The sequence below is a fragment of the Rhinopithecus roxellana genome, chromosome 1, assembly GCF_007565055.1.
Source record: "Rhinopithecus roxellana isolate Shanxi Qingling chromosome 1, ASM756505v1, whole genome shotgun sequence".
NCBI classification, from domain to species: domain Eukaryota; kingdom Metazoa; phylum Chordata; class Mammalia; order Primates; family Cercopithecidae; genus Rhinopithecus; species Rhinopithecus roxellana.
The window spans coordinates 56,424,301-56,439,371 of NC_044549.1; the positions used below are offsets into that span (position 1 = coordinate 56,424,301).

General features: G+C 47.0%; 1 protein-coding gene across 9 annotated transcripts in view; it reads right to left on the minus strand.

Moving 5' to 3' along the window:
* Window positions 1-8,269: 8,269 nt before the first annotated feature.
* RBM6 (RNA binding motif protein 6) overlaps window positions 8,270-15,071 on the minus strand; it is a 127,198-nt gene continuing 120,396 nt past the window's right edge. For all 9 annotated transcript variants that reach the window (XM_030939070.1, XM_010369412.2, XM_030939015.1 and 6 more), the window contains 3 exons: window positions 13,601-13,698; window positions 10,483-10,612; window positions 8,270-8,511 (listed from right to left, as the gene is read on the minus strand). In XM_030939070.1, coding sequence (XP_030794930.1) covers window positions 8,386-8,511; window positions 10,483-10,612; window positions 13,601-13,698 — 354 coding nt within the window. In that variant the 3' untranslated portion in view covers window positions 8,270-8,385. The remainder of the gene's footprint in view (window positions 8,512-10,482; window positions 10,613-13,600; window positions 13,699-15,071) is intronic.

The window sequence follows — 15,071 nt, forward strand, 5'->3', positions numbered from 1 at the left end:
GCGGAGCTTGCAGTGAGCTGAGATCCGGCCACTGCACTCCAGTCTGGGAGACAGAGCAAGACTCTGTCTGAAAAAAAAAAAAAAAGATTGTCTTTTCTAGTTTCTGGATGTGAAAAAAAAAAGAAAGTTCCCCTCTTTAATGAAATTATGATCATGTCTTAAAAAAGAAAATCTCCTACCACTTGGCAAAAGAAGAGACTGGTTCACATGTTTTGGTTCCATGCTGGGATCTATTGCTCTAGAAGATAAAGAAGAAAAAAATGTATGGAAGAATTCTTGCCTATACCAATAAACCAAATGGTTTCTTTTGTCAAAGATGGGCTTTGATGAACTAAGGAAGAGATATAATCAAAATTCAATCCGACAAGTATTTTCTATAAATCTATGAATTCAGCATTATTTATTCATTTATTGAGTACCTGTGCCAGGCCCTAGGGATAAAGTAGTGAGGAAATTACCAAAGATCTCTGCTCTGGCATCAAAAGCCTCAGGGAACTTCCCAGGGACATCACAGGGTGACAGTTTTCACACCCATTCCTACTTTAATCAGTACCCAAGTGTTGTGCCGAACCCCTATTAACATCAACAAGGGAAGGAACCAGGTTCAAGAGGCTGAAGAAGAGACCTAGAGCCAGCAAATGAGATGTGAGGTTTTATTACTTTAAATGACAAAAACCATGATTACTTTATCTTCAATCTTATATTAGGGGCTTATATACAGAGAAGAGAGCCCAGTGGCAGTGGGCTGGAAAGGAGAACCACCTTATGTACAGAAATAGTCCAGTGGTGGCCGGGCGCAGTGGCTCACGCCTGTAATGCCAGCACTTTGGGAGGCCGAGGCAGGTAGATCACGAGGTCAGGAGTTCAAGACCAGCCTGGCCAAGATGGTAAAACCCCATCTCTACTAAAAATACAAAAGTTAGCCGGGTGCTGTGGCAGGTGCCTATAATCTCAGCTACTCATGAGGCTGAGGCAGGAGAATCGCTTGAACCTGAGGGAAGGAGGTTGCAGCGAGCCAAGATCGCACCACTGCACTTCAGCCTGGGTGACAGAGTGAGACTCTGTCTAAAAAAAAAAAAAAAAAAGAAAGAAAGAAAAAAGAAAAGGTCCAGTGGTGATGGCTGGATAACAGGATAACATATCCGCATGGCCCGGTGGCAGTGAGCCAGGCAGGAAAACTGCAACTGCCTGCAAACATCATGCAGCGTATATAGCCTATTCAGTTAATAATACTCTCCCCCTAATGACCTCCACCTGGCAATCTTCATTTGCCCCAAAACTCAGGGCCTCAATCTCCTGTATGTCCCATGTTCCATGTGACAGACTGGGGGCTAAGATGTTTATCATAGGTAAGGAACGAAGTTCTAGTTGGTCACTCCCAGATTCCCTAGCTGGGAATACACATTCACGTGCATCTGCCATACACGGTTATTCTGAGTAGGCTTAAATTATTGCTCTCAAGCCTGGGTATGGTGGCTCATCCCTGTAATCCCAGCACTTTGGGAGGCCGAGGTGGGCAGATCACTTGAGATCAGGAGTTCAAAACCAGCCTGGCCAATGTGGCGAAACCCCATCTCTACCAAAAATACAAAAATTTGCCAGGCATGGTGGTGCGCGACTGTAGTCCCAGCTACTTGGGAGGCTGACCCAGAAGAATTGCTTGAACCTGGGAGGCAGAGGTTGCAGTAAGCCGAGATGGTGCCACTGCACTCCAGCCTGGGTGACAGAGCAACAGAGTGAGACTGTCTCAAAAAAAAAAAAAAAAAAAGGCCGGGCACGGTGGCTCACACCTCTAATCTCAGCACTTCGGGAGGCTGAGGAGGGCGGATCATGAGATCAGGAGATTAAGACCATCCAGGCTAACACGATGAAACCCCATCTCTACTAAAAAATACAAAAAAATTTAGCCGGGCGTGGTGGTGGGCACCTGTAGTCCCAGCTACTTGGGAGGCTGAGGCAGGAGAATGGTGTGAATCTAGGAGGTGGAGCTTGCAGTGAGCCGAGATGGCGCCACTGCACTCCAGCCTGGGCAACAGAGCAAGACTCCATCTCAAAAAAAAAAAAAAAAGAAAGAAAAATGCTATCAGGTGCATTTTTTTTTTTTTTTTTGAGATGGAGTTTTGCTCTTGTTGCCCAGGCTGGAGTGCAATGGTGCAATCTCAGCTCACTGTGACCTCCGCCTCCTGGGTTCAAGCTATTCTCCTGCCTCAGCCTCCCGAGTAGCTGGGATTACGGGCATGTGCCACCATTCCCGGCAAATTGTGTAGTTTTAGTGGAGATGGGGTTTCTCCATGTTGATCAGGCTGCTCTCGAACTCCCGACCTCCGGTGATCCACCCGCTTGGACCTCCCAAAGTGCTGGGGTTACAGGTATGAGCCACCGAGCCCAGCTGGTACTGCTTTAAAAAGTTTATTAAGGCGGCCGGGCGCGGTGGCTCAAGCCTGTAATCCCCCCAGCACTTTGGGAGGCTGAGACGGGAGGATCACGAGGTCAGGAGATCGAGACCATCCTGGCTAACACGGTGAAACCCAGTCTCTACTAGAAAATACAAAAAACTAGCCAGGCGAGGTGGTGGGCGCCTGTAATCCCAGCTGCTCAGGAGGCTGAGGCAGGAGAATGGCGTAAATTCGTGACGCGGAGCTTGCAGTGAGCAGAGATCCGGCCACTGCACTCCAGTCTGAGGGACAGAGCGAGACTCCATCTCAAGAAAAAAAAAAAAAAAAAAAAAAAAGTATATTAAGTCTAGGCATGATGGCTCAGGCCTACAATGTCAGCACTTTGGGAGGCCCAGGCAGGCAGATCACTTGAGGTCAGGAGTTCAAGACCCGCCTGGCCAACATGGTAAAACCCTGTCTCCACTAAAAAATACAAAACTTAGCAGGGCATAGTGGCATGTGCCTGTAGTCCCAGCTACTCAGGAGGCTGAGGCAGGAAATTGCTTGAACCCAGGAGGTGGAGGTTGCAGTCAGCTGTGATCTTGCCACCACACTCCAGCCTGGATAACACAGAAGGACTCTGTCTCAAAAGAAAAACACAAAAAACAAAGTGTATTAAACATTTCATGGCTGGGCGCGGTGGTTCTCGCCTGTAATCCCAGCACTTTGGGAGGCCGAGGCGGGCGGATCACGAGGTCAGAAGATCGAGACCATCCTGGCTAACATAGTGAAACCCCGTCTCTAGTAAAAATACAAAAAATGATCTGGGCGTGGTGGTGGGCGCCTGTAGTCCCAGCTACTTGGGAGCCTGAGGCAGGAGAATGGCGTGAACCCGGGAGGTGGAGCTTGCAGTGAGCCGAGATCGCGCCACTGCACTCAAGCCTGGGCCCACAGAGCAAGACTCTGTCTCAAAAAAAAAAAAAAAGATAAAAAAATTCAGACGCTGGCTTGGCACAGTGGCTCATGCCTGTAAATCCCAGCACATTGGGAGGCCAAGGAGGGTGGATCACCAGAGGTCAGGAGTTTGAGACCAGCCTGACCAACATGGTGAAACCCCGTCTCTACCAAAAATACAAAAATTAGCTGGGCGTGCTGGCAGACGCCTGTAATTTCAGCTACTCAGAAGGCTGAGGCAGGATAATCGCTTGAACCTGGGAGGCAGAGATTGCAGTGAGCTGAGATCGTGCCATGCACTCCAGCCTGGGCTGAGCGAGACTCCATCTCAAAAAGAAAGAAAAAGGAAAAAATAAAATTTCAGACCTTGCATGTTCTCACTCATAAGTGGGAGTTGAGCAATGAGAACACATGGACACAGGGAGGGGAACATCATACACGAGGACAAGGGGAGGGAGAGGATTAGGATAAATATCTAATGCATGCAGGGCTTAAAACCTAGATGACGCCAGGCGCAGTGGCTCATGCCTGTAATCCCAGCACTTTAGGTGGCCGAGGCGGGCAGATCATGAGCTCAGGAGATCGAGATCATCCTGGCCAACATGGTGAAACCCCATCTCTACTAAAATACAAAAAACTAGCCGGTTGTGGTGACATGTGCCTGTAGTCCCAGCTACTTGGGAGGCTGAGGCAGGGGAATCGCTTGAACCCGGGAAGCGGAGGTTGCGGTGAGCTGAGATTCCGCCATTGCACTCCAGCCTGGCGACACAGCAAGACTCCGTCTCAAAAAAAAAAAAAGAAAACCCAGATGATTGGTTGATAGGTGCAGCAAACCACCACGCACATGTACACCTATGTACAAATCTCCACATTCTGCACATGTATCCTAGAACTTAAAGTAAAAAAAAAAAAAAAAAGGCCGGGCACGGTGGCTCAAGCCTGTAATCCCAGCACTTTGGGAGGCCGAGACGGGCGGATCACGAGGTCAGGAGATCGAGACCATCCTGGCTAACACGGTGAAACCCCGTCTCTACTAAAAATACAAAAAACTAGCCGGGCGAGCTGGCGGGCGCCTGTAGTCCCGGCTACTAGGGAGGCTGAGGCAGGAGAATGGCGTAAACCCGGGAGGCAGAGCTTGCAGTGAGCTGAGATCTGGCCACTGCACTCCAGTCCGGGCGATAGAGCGAGACTCCGCCTCAAAAAAAAAAAAAAAAAAAAAAAAAAAAAAAAAAATTCAGACCTTATTTCCAAAAGCAAAATCTCCACCACAAAGGAAAAGTTAAACTAGGAAGAGCAAACAAACCTAGGCCATGGGCCAAACTAGGTCTGAGCTTAAAACACTTACTCCAGGGAAGATGTTGTAATCCCAGCACTTTGGGATGCCAAGGTAGGCGGATCACCCTAAGGTCAGAAGTTCAAGACCAGCCTGGTCAACATGGTGAAACCCCATCTCTGCTAAAAATACAAAAATTAGTCACGCATGGTGGTGGGTGCCTGTAATCCCACCTACTAGGGAGGTTAAGGCAAGACAATTGCTTGAACATGGGAGGTGGAGGCTGCAGTGAGCCAAGATCATGCCATTGCACTCCAGCCTGGGCAACAAGAGTGAAAACTGCATCTCAAAAAAAAGAAAAGAAAAAAAAAAACAAAACAAAAAGGCCAGGCGCGGTGGCTCACGCCTGTAATCCCAGCACTTTGGAAGGCTGAGGCGGGCACATCACGAGGTCAAGAGATTGAGACCGTCTTGGCCAACATGGTGAAACCCTGTCTCTACTAAAAATACAAAAATTAGTAGGCGTGGTGGCATGCACCTGTAGTCCCAGCTATTCGGGAGGCTGAGGCAGAAGAATCGCTTGAATCTGGAAGGCGAAGGCTGCAGTGAGCTGAGATTGCGTCAATGCAATGCAGCCTGGCAACAGAGCAAGACTCCGTCTCAAAAAAAAAACCACCAAAAAAACAAGTCTGTCATGCTGTCCCCATAGCTTACTGTATTTCTCCCTTGAGGGTCTCATTGTGTCAGTAATTGCTCAATGTCCATTTTTCCCAGTGGACTGAGTTATATGGGCACAGAGGCCAACATCAGTCTTGCTGTAATCCCCAGTGACATGTAGACTAAGCTTCCAAAACAGATACCAACACTTAATTGGATGCTGCCTATGTTAACAACTTCAATAGTGAAGCATTTAATGTGTTCCATAGCTCATGACAGGTCCAGTTGGGTGACATAGGGTTAGAAGGAAAACCTGGTCTGGCCAGTTCAGGACAAAACTAGACCAGCTTCCAAAGAGTTTTGACCTACTCAGACAGGATGTAATGAGTTACTTCACAGATGAATCTGCAGACCATCGTTAGATCAGAAGGGTTTTTAAAGTGCACTTGTCTAGTGCTGATAGATTCAAATGGCCCATCTTATGTAGTAATGCAGCACTAGTAGTACCAAGGCCCAGAACATGGGGCTCTCAATTTCTAAGCTAATGTGCTCCTGATTTTGTTTTCCATTTTGGATGAATAAAGATTTATTAAAGAGAACAATTAGATCTGGATACAGCATGACAAATAAATTCAGATTTACTATTCCTGTTGATGTTTTTTTTTTTTTTTTGGACGGAGTCTTGCTCTGTTGCCCAGGCTGGAGTGCAGTGGCGCAATCTCGGCTCACTGCAAGCTCTGCCTCCCAGGTTCACACCATTCTCCTGCCTCAGCCTCCCAAGTAGCTGGGACTACAGGCACCCGCCACCAAGCCTGGCTAATTTTTTATATTTTTAGTAGAGATGGGGTTTCACCATGTTAGCCAGGATGGTCTCAATCTGCTGACCTCGTGATCCGCCCTCCTGGGCCTCCCAAAGTGCTGGGATTACAGGCGTGAGCCACCGCGCCCTGCCTGAAGTTTTCTTCTTAGTATATTCTCCCTAACATCTCCCACTCCTCACTACCCATCTCTCCCAAACCCTCCGCCCCACCCACCTTTAACAGAGTATATTTCAGCCCTCCTTGGTCCAGCCTTATGTATACAGACCATACAACCAAGGGGTTGGCAAACTAAAACTCACAGGCCAATACTGTCTTTGTGAATAAAGTTTTATTGAAACACAGCCACAACCACTTGTTTACAGATTGCCTATTGCTGCTTTCTCACCAGGGCAATACAGCTAAAGATGATCTGACCTGCCTTATGCCATCAAGATGGTGGTCTCAGTTCTCTTCCTAAGAAACATTCTTCCCTTGAGATATGTGCAAAGTGAAATTTTTAGTACTGTGATATGTAACCCTGAGGAATTTTATTTTTCTGAGACAGGGCCTCACTCCATTGCCCAGGTTAGAGTGCAGTGGTGTGATCACTGCACTCATTGCAGCCTCAACCTCTTGGGCTCAAGTGATCCTCTCACCTCAGCCTCTGAAAGTGCTGGGATTATAGGCATAAGCCACCATGCCAGGATTTTTAAAAGTTTTAATAGGCTCTCATAGCCAAAGAAATACAGCAAAATTTAAAACAAAACAAAAATAGGCTTATAGGTTACATAGTCCTTTTTTTTTCTGAGACAGAGTCTCACTCTGTCGTCCAGGATGGAGTGCAGTGACATAATCTCGGCTCACTGCAACCTCCTCCCAGGCTCAAGTGATTCTCTTGCCTTGGCTTCCTGAGTAGCTGGGATTACAGGTATGCACCACCATGCCCAGCCAGTTTTTGTATTTTTAGTAGAGACAGGGTTTCACCATGTTGGCCAGGCTGATCTCAAACTCCTGACCTCAAGTGATCCGCCTGCCTTGGCCTCCCAAAGTGCTGGGATTACAGGAGTGAGCCACCCACTGCACCTGGCCTTATATAGTCCTTTTATTTTATTTTGAGATGAACTCTTGCTCTTGTTGCCCAGGCTGAAGTACAGTGGCATGATCTCAGCTCACTGCAACCTCCACCTCCTGGAAGTGATTCTCCTGCCTAAGCCTCCTCAGTAGCTGGGATTACAGGCGCCCACCCTCATGTCTGGCTAATTTTTATATTTTTAGTAGAGACAGGGTTTCACCATGTTGGCCAAGCTGGTCTTGAATTCCTGACCTCAGGTGATCCACCCACCTCGGCTTCCCAAAGTGCTGGGACTATAGGCTTGAGCCAATGTGCCTGGCCTCTAGTCCTTTTAACCACAAATAATTTTTTTTTAAAGGCTCACTTTTGAGCTGGGCCCTGTCGCTCATGCCTGTAATCCCAAAACTTTGGAAGGCCAAGGCAGGCAGATCACTTGAGTCAGGGAGGTTGAGGCTACAGTAAGTGGTGATCATGCCACTGCTCTCCAGCCTGGGACACAAAATAAGACTCTGTCTCAAAAAAGGAAAAACAAAAACAAAAACAAAAACTCATTTTTGAAGCAAATACTGGAAAATGGTAGAGGTGATGATGGGGAAATTGAGAAAGATTTGAGAGAGGGCAGATACCTCTTTGGAGAATTTTAGCAATGGAGAGAAGAAGAGCTGGGCAGTGCCTGGAGAGAAATGGTGATCCTTACTATGCCAACTTTTAATCATAAAGTGTGAAGCATGGAGTACTCTGCAGGCACTCAGAAAAAGAGTTCTCACCCTCCCCCAACTCTACCATAACAGGGAATCAGAAGAATTTTGAAGATCTAATGAGTAGTAAACCAACATGGAATATGTTCAGCTTAAGCAGTTACTAAAAAATAAAAGAAACAAATAATGAAATGCTATATTCGCTGATTAGATTAAGAAAATAAATTGTATGGTCTGACAGCATTCACACAAGCTACGGTTCAAAGGTCATTGCAACCCACTTACTTATACTGACAGTAGGCAGTATTCTAAGGTTTAATGCAGCACTAGTTGCTACTTCAGCATAACTTAAAATGGGCCTGAACCAAGGCACTCTCTCCCTCCTACCAGTAGCTCCATTCCCACCCATCTCTGGAGAAAAAAAATTAACAAAAAGATAATCACATTGAAAAAAAGTTTATTTAAAAAAGTTCTAGCAGCAAGAACAGTAACAAAAGAAAAGGAGAGACAAACAAAACAAGAAGGAGGTTGTGTCCCATGGAACTTGTCTCCATTCTTAATCGAGTTCTTTATACCGAGCAAACATGACTCTTCGAACAGCATCTCGATAAGTCTCATTGGACTGTCTTTTGCTGGTTCTTCCTGGGGCTCCAACACTGGGGCCCCTCATCCGGCCTTCAGCCTGTAAAACAAAGACAAACTATAAAGTGGGCCCTATAGATTAATTAGCCTCAGTGCTGGTCTTTGAACACAGGCATTTCTGGACAAGTATGGAGGAGTATATAGGAGATACATATATATATATATATATATATATTTTTTTTTAGATAAGAGTCATGCTCTGTCACCCAGGCTAGAGTGCAGTGGTGTGATCTGGGCTCACTGCAAGTCTGCCTCCCAGGTTTAAGCAATTGTTGTGCCTCAGCCTCTGAGTGGCTGGGACTACAGGTGCCTGCCATCGTACCCGGCTAATTTTTGTATTTTTAGTAGAGACAGGGTTTCGCCACGTTGGCCAGGCTGATCTCAAACTCCTGGCCTCAAGTGATCTGCTCACCTCGGCCTCCCAAAGGGTTGGGATTACAGACATGAGCCACCACGCCTGGCAGGATAATTTTTTTTTTGAGACAGAGTCTTGCTCTGCCACCCAGGCCAGAGTGCAGTGGCACAATCACGATCTTGGCTCACTGCAACCACTGCCTCCCCAGTCCAAGCGATTCTTCTGCCTCAGCCTCCTGAGTAGCTGGGACTACAGGCGTGTGCCACCATGCCCGACTAATTTTTGTATTTTTAGTAGAGACAGGGGTTTCATCATATTGATCAAGCTGGTCTTGAACTTGTGACTGCCTCGGCCTCCCAAAGTGCTGGGATTACAGGCATGAGCCACTACGCCCGGACCCTGGCAGGATTTTTTTTTTTTTTTTTGAGACGGAGTCTCGCTCTGTCGCCCGGGCTGGAGTGCAGTGGCCAGATCTCAGCTCACTGCAAGCTCTGCCTCCCGGGTTTACGCCATTCTCCTGTCTCAGCCTCCCAAGTAGCTGGGACTACAGACGCCCACCACCTCGCCCGGCTAGTTTTTTGTATTTTTTAGTAGAGACAGGGTTTCACCATGTTAGCCAGGATGGTCTCGATCTCCTGATCTCATGATCGGCCCATCTCGGCCTCCCAAAGTGCTGGGATTACAGGCTTGAGCCACCGCGCCTGGCCAGGATTTTTTAAATAATCTTTTGGCCGGGCACAGTGGCTCACGCCTGTAATCCCAACACTTGGGGAGGCCGAAGTGGGCGGATCACTTGAGGCCTGGCCAACATGGCGAAACTCTGTCTCTACTAAAAATACAAAAATTAACTGGGTATGATGGCACACACCTGTAATCCCAGCTACTCAGGAGGCTGGGGTGGGAGAATTGCTTGAACCTGGGAGGTGGAGTTTGCAGTGAACTGAGATCGCACCACTGCATTCCAGCCTGGACAACAGAGCAAGACTCCATCTTGGAAAAAAAAAAAAAAAAAAAAAAAAGAATCTTGTATTATTAAACAAATACCCAAGATGAATAAAGTCGGTGGTGATGCTATGATTGCAAGATTCAGCCTTCAATACCAGAGATATGAGAAACTCAGTCGGAGAAAAATAAGCCAATCTCTTATAGTTGGCATTTTCAGAGGAGAACCAAGCCAACACAAAATGGGTAATGTTCCCTCTTATCACCTTCTCTAGAGGCTCTTGAAATATGAGGGGCAAAGTCCTTCATGGGAACCAGAACTACGTGCTCCTTAAATTTTAGCCACCAAAGACTTCCGCTGACAGTCTCTCTCAGAGATGCCTCTCTACCTTTCATTGCTGATACCCTGGTTTTTCTGACCAAATGATTCTTCAGTCTCAAACTGCCTCAGATACTGCTCTACTATTTACTCTGTGTAAGAGTATGATGAAATCCATTCCAACTCCTTCCTCCTCTTCCTAACTCCAAACTGCAAAGGGCCCAGCCTACCAAGCTATAATCCAATATTTAAGACTGAAGTGTTCAACTCTCATGGCCTATCCCAGCAGTACAGAAAGCCCAGCAATATGACAAAGACACCACTCTAGGTCAGAAAGTGAAAGTTAATTACATTCCAGGTTCATGTCACCCCCCAAAAGATGGAAACCATTTTACCTCCTCTGATGGAGCCAATCCAGGATGGCCATATCCCAGGCCTGCCCCTTTCCTCCAGCCAGTAGCCTGTTGGACACAGCCTCCTTTGCTGCTAGTGTCGGTATCTTCTTTATCAACAAGTTTACGATCACTGCAAAAGAAGTAGACACCATCACTTCCTTTTTTTTTGAGACGGAGTTTCACTCTTTTTGCCGAGGCTGGAGTGCAATGGCTCGAATTCAGCTTACTGCAAACTCTGCCTCCCAGATTTAGGTGATTCCCCTGCCTCAGCCTCCCGATTAGCTGGGAATACAGGTGCCTGCCACCACACCCGGCTAATTTTTAATTTTTTTTTTTTTTCAGTAGAGACAGGGTTTCACCATATTGGCCAGGCTGGACTCAAATTCCTGATCCAGGTCAAGAGGGTAAAGCAGCAAGACTAAAGAAGCACTGAGAGAAGAGTTCTAGAGAACACCTGGATTTACCCAGAAAAGGAAGAGGAGCAGAAAAGGTAACTGGGAAGGAGAAGAGCCAGGAGAATGTGGTATGAAAGGTGCTGAGAATAAAGAAGGGTCTCTTTCTGCACCCCACCTAAGCCTTGTCCCAGACGACTCAAGGCCAAGGTGTCCTTCCTCCTGATGGCTGACTCCTTCACCTAGTCCTAATCCACTGTATTTCAAACTGCAGAGAATGACCCAATGGAATGTCACACTAAATGGTCCCACTGTAACAACTCATAAAAATGAAGACTAGACTTGAATAAAAATATCAGGCTTCACTGTACATAGTAAGAAAGTATTTTAGATGAAAACTTCTTCAGTTGTGGCACACACACACTTTATTATTGGGCCACGATACAAAAATACATCTCTTATTGTGGGTTGGATCAAATAAGCTGGAATGCCAGAGCCCCAGACCCTGTCCAGCCTCCTCAGGGGCCTTGCTGTCAGTCATCTCCCGTTCCTCCTGCTCATGTATCCACTTGTTTCCCACTTTTCCTTTTCTTTCTTTTTTTTTTTTGAGAACCGTATTCAAGTGATTCTCCTGCCTCAGCCTCCCGAGTAGCTGGGATTATAGGTACCCACCACCACGCCTGGCTAATTTTTTTATATTTTTGGTAGACACAGGGTTTCACCATGTTGGCCAGGCTGGTCTCGAACTCCTGACCTTAAGTGATTCACCTGCCTTGGCCTCCCAAAGTGGTGGGATTACAGGCATGAGCCACCACACCTGGCCCCATTTTCCATTTTTCCTTTCCCTTTTTTTTTTTTTTTTTTTTTGAGACAGAGTCTTGCTCTGTCACCCAGGCTACAGGGCAGTGGCACGATCTCGGCTCACTGCAACCTCTGCCTCCCGGGTTCAAGTGGTTCTCCTGCCCCAGCCTCCTGAGTAGCTGGGATTACAGGCACCTGCCACCGTGCTTGGCTAATTTTTGTATTTTTAGTAGAGAAGGGGTTTCACCATCTTGGCCAGGCTGGTCTTGAACTCCTGACCTCGTGATCCACTCGCCTCAGCCTCCCAAAGTACTGGGATTATAGGTGTAAGCCACCACACCCGGCCCCCATTTTTCCTTTTCAAGGCCTTTACTGTCCCTTCTCCTCCTGGCTATCCAGAGACCAGAGACCTGAGCGCCATCAGTGACTTCTCTCTTTCCCCAGGTGATCACAAAGACTAGTGGATCTGAAAACCCTCTCTAATCCACACTCCTTTTCTTTTCTTTTCTTTTTTAAAATAGAGGCAGGGTCTCCCTTCTCCCTATGTTGCCCAGGCTGGCCTTGAACTCCTGGGCTCAAGAGATCCTCCTTCCTCAGCTTCTCTGTGTTGGGATTATAGGCCACTCTCCTTTCTAGACTCATGACTTTCACTCAGGCAATCATGATCTCTCACTTGAATTACTATAGAATTTGCATAATGCGGCCGGGCGCGGTGGCTCAAGCCTGTAATCCCAGCACTTTGGGAGGCCGAGACGGGTGGATCACGAGGTCAGGAGATCGAGACCATCCTGGTCTACACGGTGAAACCCCGTCTCTACTAAAAAATACAAAAAACTAGCCGGGCGAGATGGCGGGCACCTGTAGTCCCAGCTACTCGGGAGGCTGAGGCAGGAGAATGGCTTAAACCCGGGAGGCGGAGCTTGCAGTGAGCTGAGATCCGGCCACTGCACTCCAGCCTGGGTGACAGAGCGAGACTCCATCTCAAAAAAAAAAAAAAAAAAAAAAAAAGAATTTGCATAATGCATTAGTCTCTCTATAAACTCATCTTCCACATAATTAGTAATTTCTCCAAAATGCAAAGCTAGGTCAATACCCTGCTTAAAATTATTCCATGACCTTCCACTGACTTTAAGATAAAGCCTTAGCATGGTGTTCAAGGTGTTTAAACTTCATGAACTAGCCTGCATCTTTTGGACCTGGCTTATCTACTGTCACTCAACAATATACCTGCAGTGTTCAGGACCATCAAGCTATTTGCAACTTCTCAAACACATCATAAGTTCTTGTATCCCTGGTGGATGAAATTCCCTGAAATGCCCTTCCCTTCCCCACTGATTTCTGTGTCTGCCCTATGAGACGCACCATCACCTAAGTCTTGTCTATTCTGTGTTCAGTCAAGGATAATCTATGTCTTGTCCACCTGAGTATTTCTTGCACTTAGTACCTGTAAACAGTGGGTTATCAACAAATTCTGTGTAACTCTGGGCTTGCAACTTGGGAACTAGCTGACTAAAAACAAGTATAGGAAACTAGATATCATATATCTCCATCAGCAGCCAACCATTTATTTAGCACCTATGTGTGAGAATGGAGGTTCCCTAGAGAAAAAGCCCAAGAGTGTGACATTCTTATCAGGCCCATAAAGAGGGTGCAGTATTACTGATGAAGATGGAAAGGGTTCCCAATCATGGCTACTCCAGCCCTGACTTTGGGAAGGTGAAGCTGTCAGCCAACCTTCCATGCACATTCCCCATATAAAGACAGACAGTCAAAAGGATGGCGTGGACCTCATGTTCTAGCAGTTCAGACAGAATTTACTGATAACATCATCTCCCTGAGACAGAAAACAGCAGTACAGTTGAAGGAAGAGGTGGTTTTATCATTAGGCCTTGAGGCCTAGGCTGAATGAAGAGTTCCTGGCTTACCTGTCAGATTCCCTGGAGTATTTAATCCGTTTCCTTTCTGGAGAGTCAAAAGACTGGAGCTTTTCCCTGCGATCATTTCCTCTTTCTTTAAACTTTCCCTGTTGGTAAGCAGAAGAGACCTGATATTTCCACCTGAGGGAATTGGGGAGTGGGGAAATTTTACCCCATTAATGTTATTTCTTTTTTTTTTTTTCTTGAGACGGAGTCTCACTCTGTTGCCCAGGCTGGAGTGCACTGGCATCATCTCAGCTCACTGCAACCTCTGCCTCCCAGGTTCAAGCGATTCTCCTGCCTCAGCCTCCCAAGTAGCTTGGACTACAGGTGCATGCCACAATGCCCGGCTAATTTTTGTATTTTTAGTAGAGATGGCGTTTCACTATGTTAGCCAGGCTGGTCTCAGACTCCTGACCTCATGATCCACCCGCCTCGGCCTCCCAAAGTGCTGGGATTACAGGTGTGAGCCACCGCGCCCAGCCCTGTTATTTCTTTTAAAGTGAAGGTAGCCCACTTGGTAACTCCTGGAATCTCTCACTCCTTTACACATTCTTCTAGACAAAGCAGTGACTGACTTCCTGACTTAAAAACTTGGAAAGAATAAGTTGGCATGCTTGGTTCAGCTCTTTTCCCCTTCTGAGAAGCAGGGGAAAGTACACAAGCCCTCCACTACACAAGCCCTCGGGCATATATATAAAACTTAAGGAGTCCAAAGCAGCTCTTACATGGAGAGGTGGTTCTTTGCAGTAGACTACCTTAAGGAAAGGAAAAGTACTACAATCTGCTTTCCACTGTCCTATGGCCAGTTCAGTTTGTGAATTCACTATCTCTAACAGTCCTCCATAGGTGGATTCTTTTGTTTGTTTTTGAGATGGGGACTTATTCTGTGACCCAGGCTGGAGTACAGGGGTGTGATCATAGCTCACTGCAGCCTGGAACTCTTGGGCTCAAGCAATTCTCCCACCTCAGCCTCCTAAACTGCTGGGGTTACATGTATGTGCCACTGTGCCTGGCTCTCCACAGGTGGATTCCTTTTTGTTTTTTTTTTTTGGAGACAAGGTCTGGCTCTATGACCCAGGTTGGAGTGCAGTGGCACAATCTCAGCTCACTGCAACCTCTGCCTCCCAGCGCATGCCATCCTCCCTCAGCCTCCCAAGTAGCTGGGACTACAGGCACACACCACTACATCTGCCTAATTTTTTCTTTTTTTTTTTTTTTTTAAGACGGAGTCTCGCTCTGTCACCCTGGCTGGAGTGCAGTGGCGCGATCTTGGCTCACTGCAAGCTCCGCCTCCTGGGTTCATGCCCTTCTCCTGCCTCAGCCTCCCGAGTAGCTGGGACTACAGGCGCCCACCACCGCGCCCGGCTAACTTTTTTGTATTTTTAGTAGAGACGGGGTTTCACTGTGTTAGCCAGGATGGTCTCGATCTCCTGACCTCGTGATCCGCCCGCCTCGGCCCTCCAAAGTGCTGGGATTA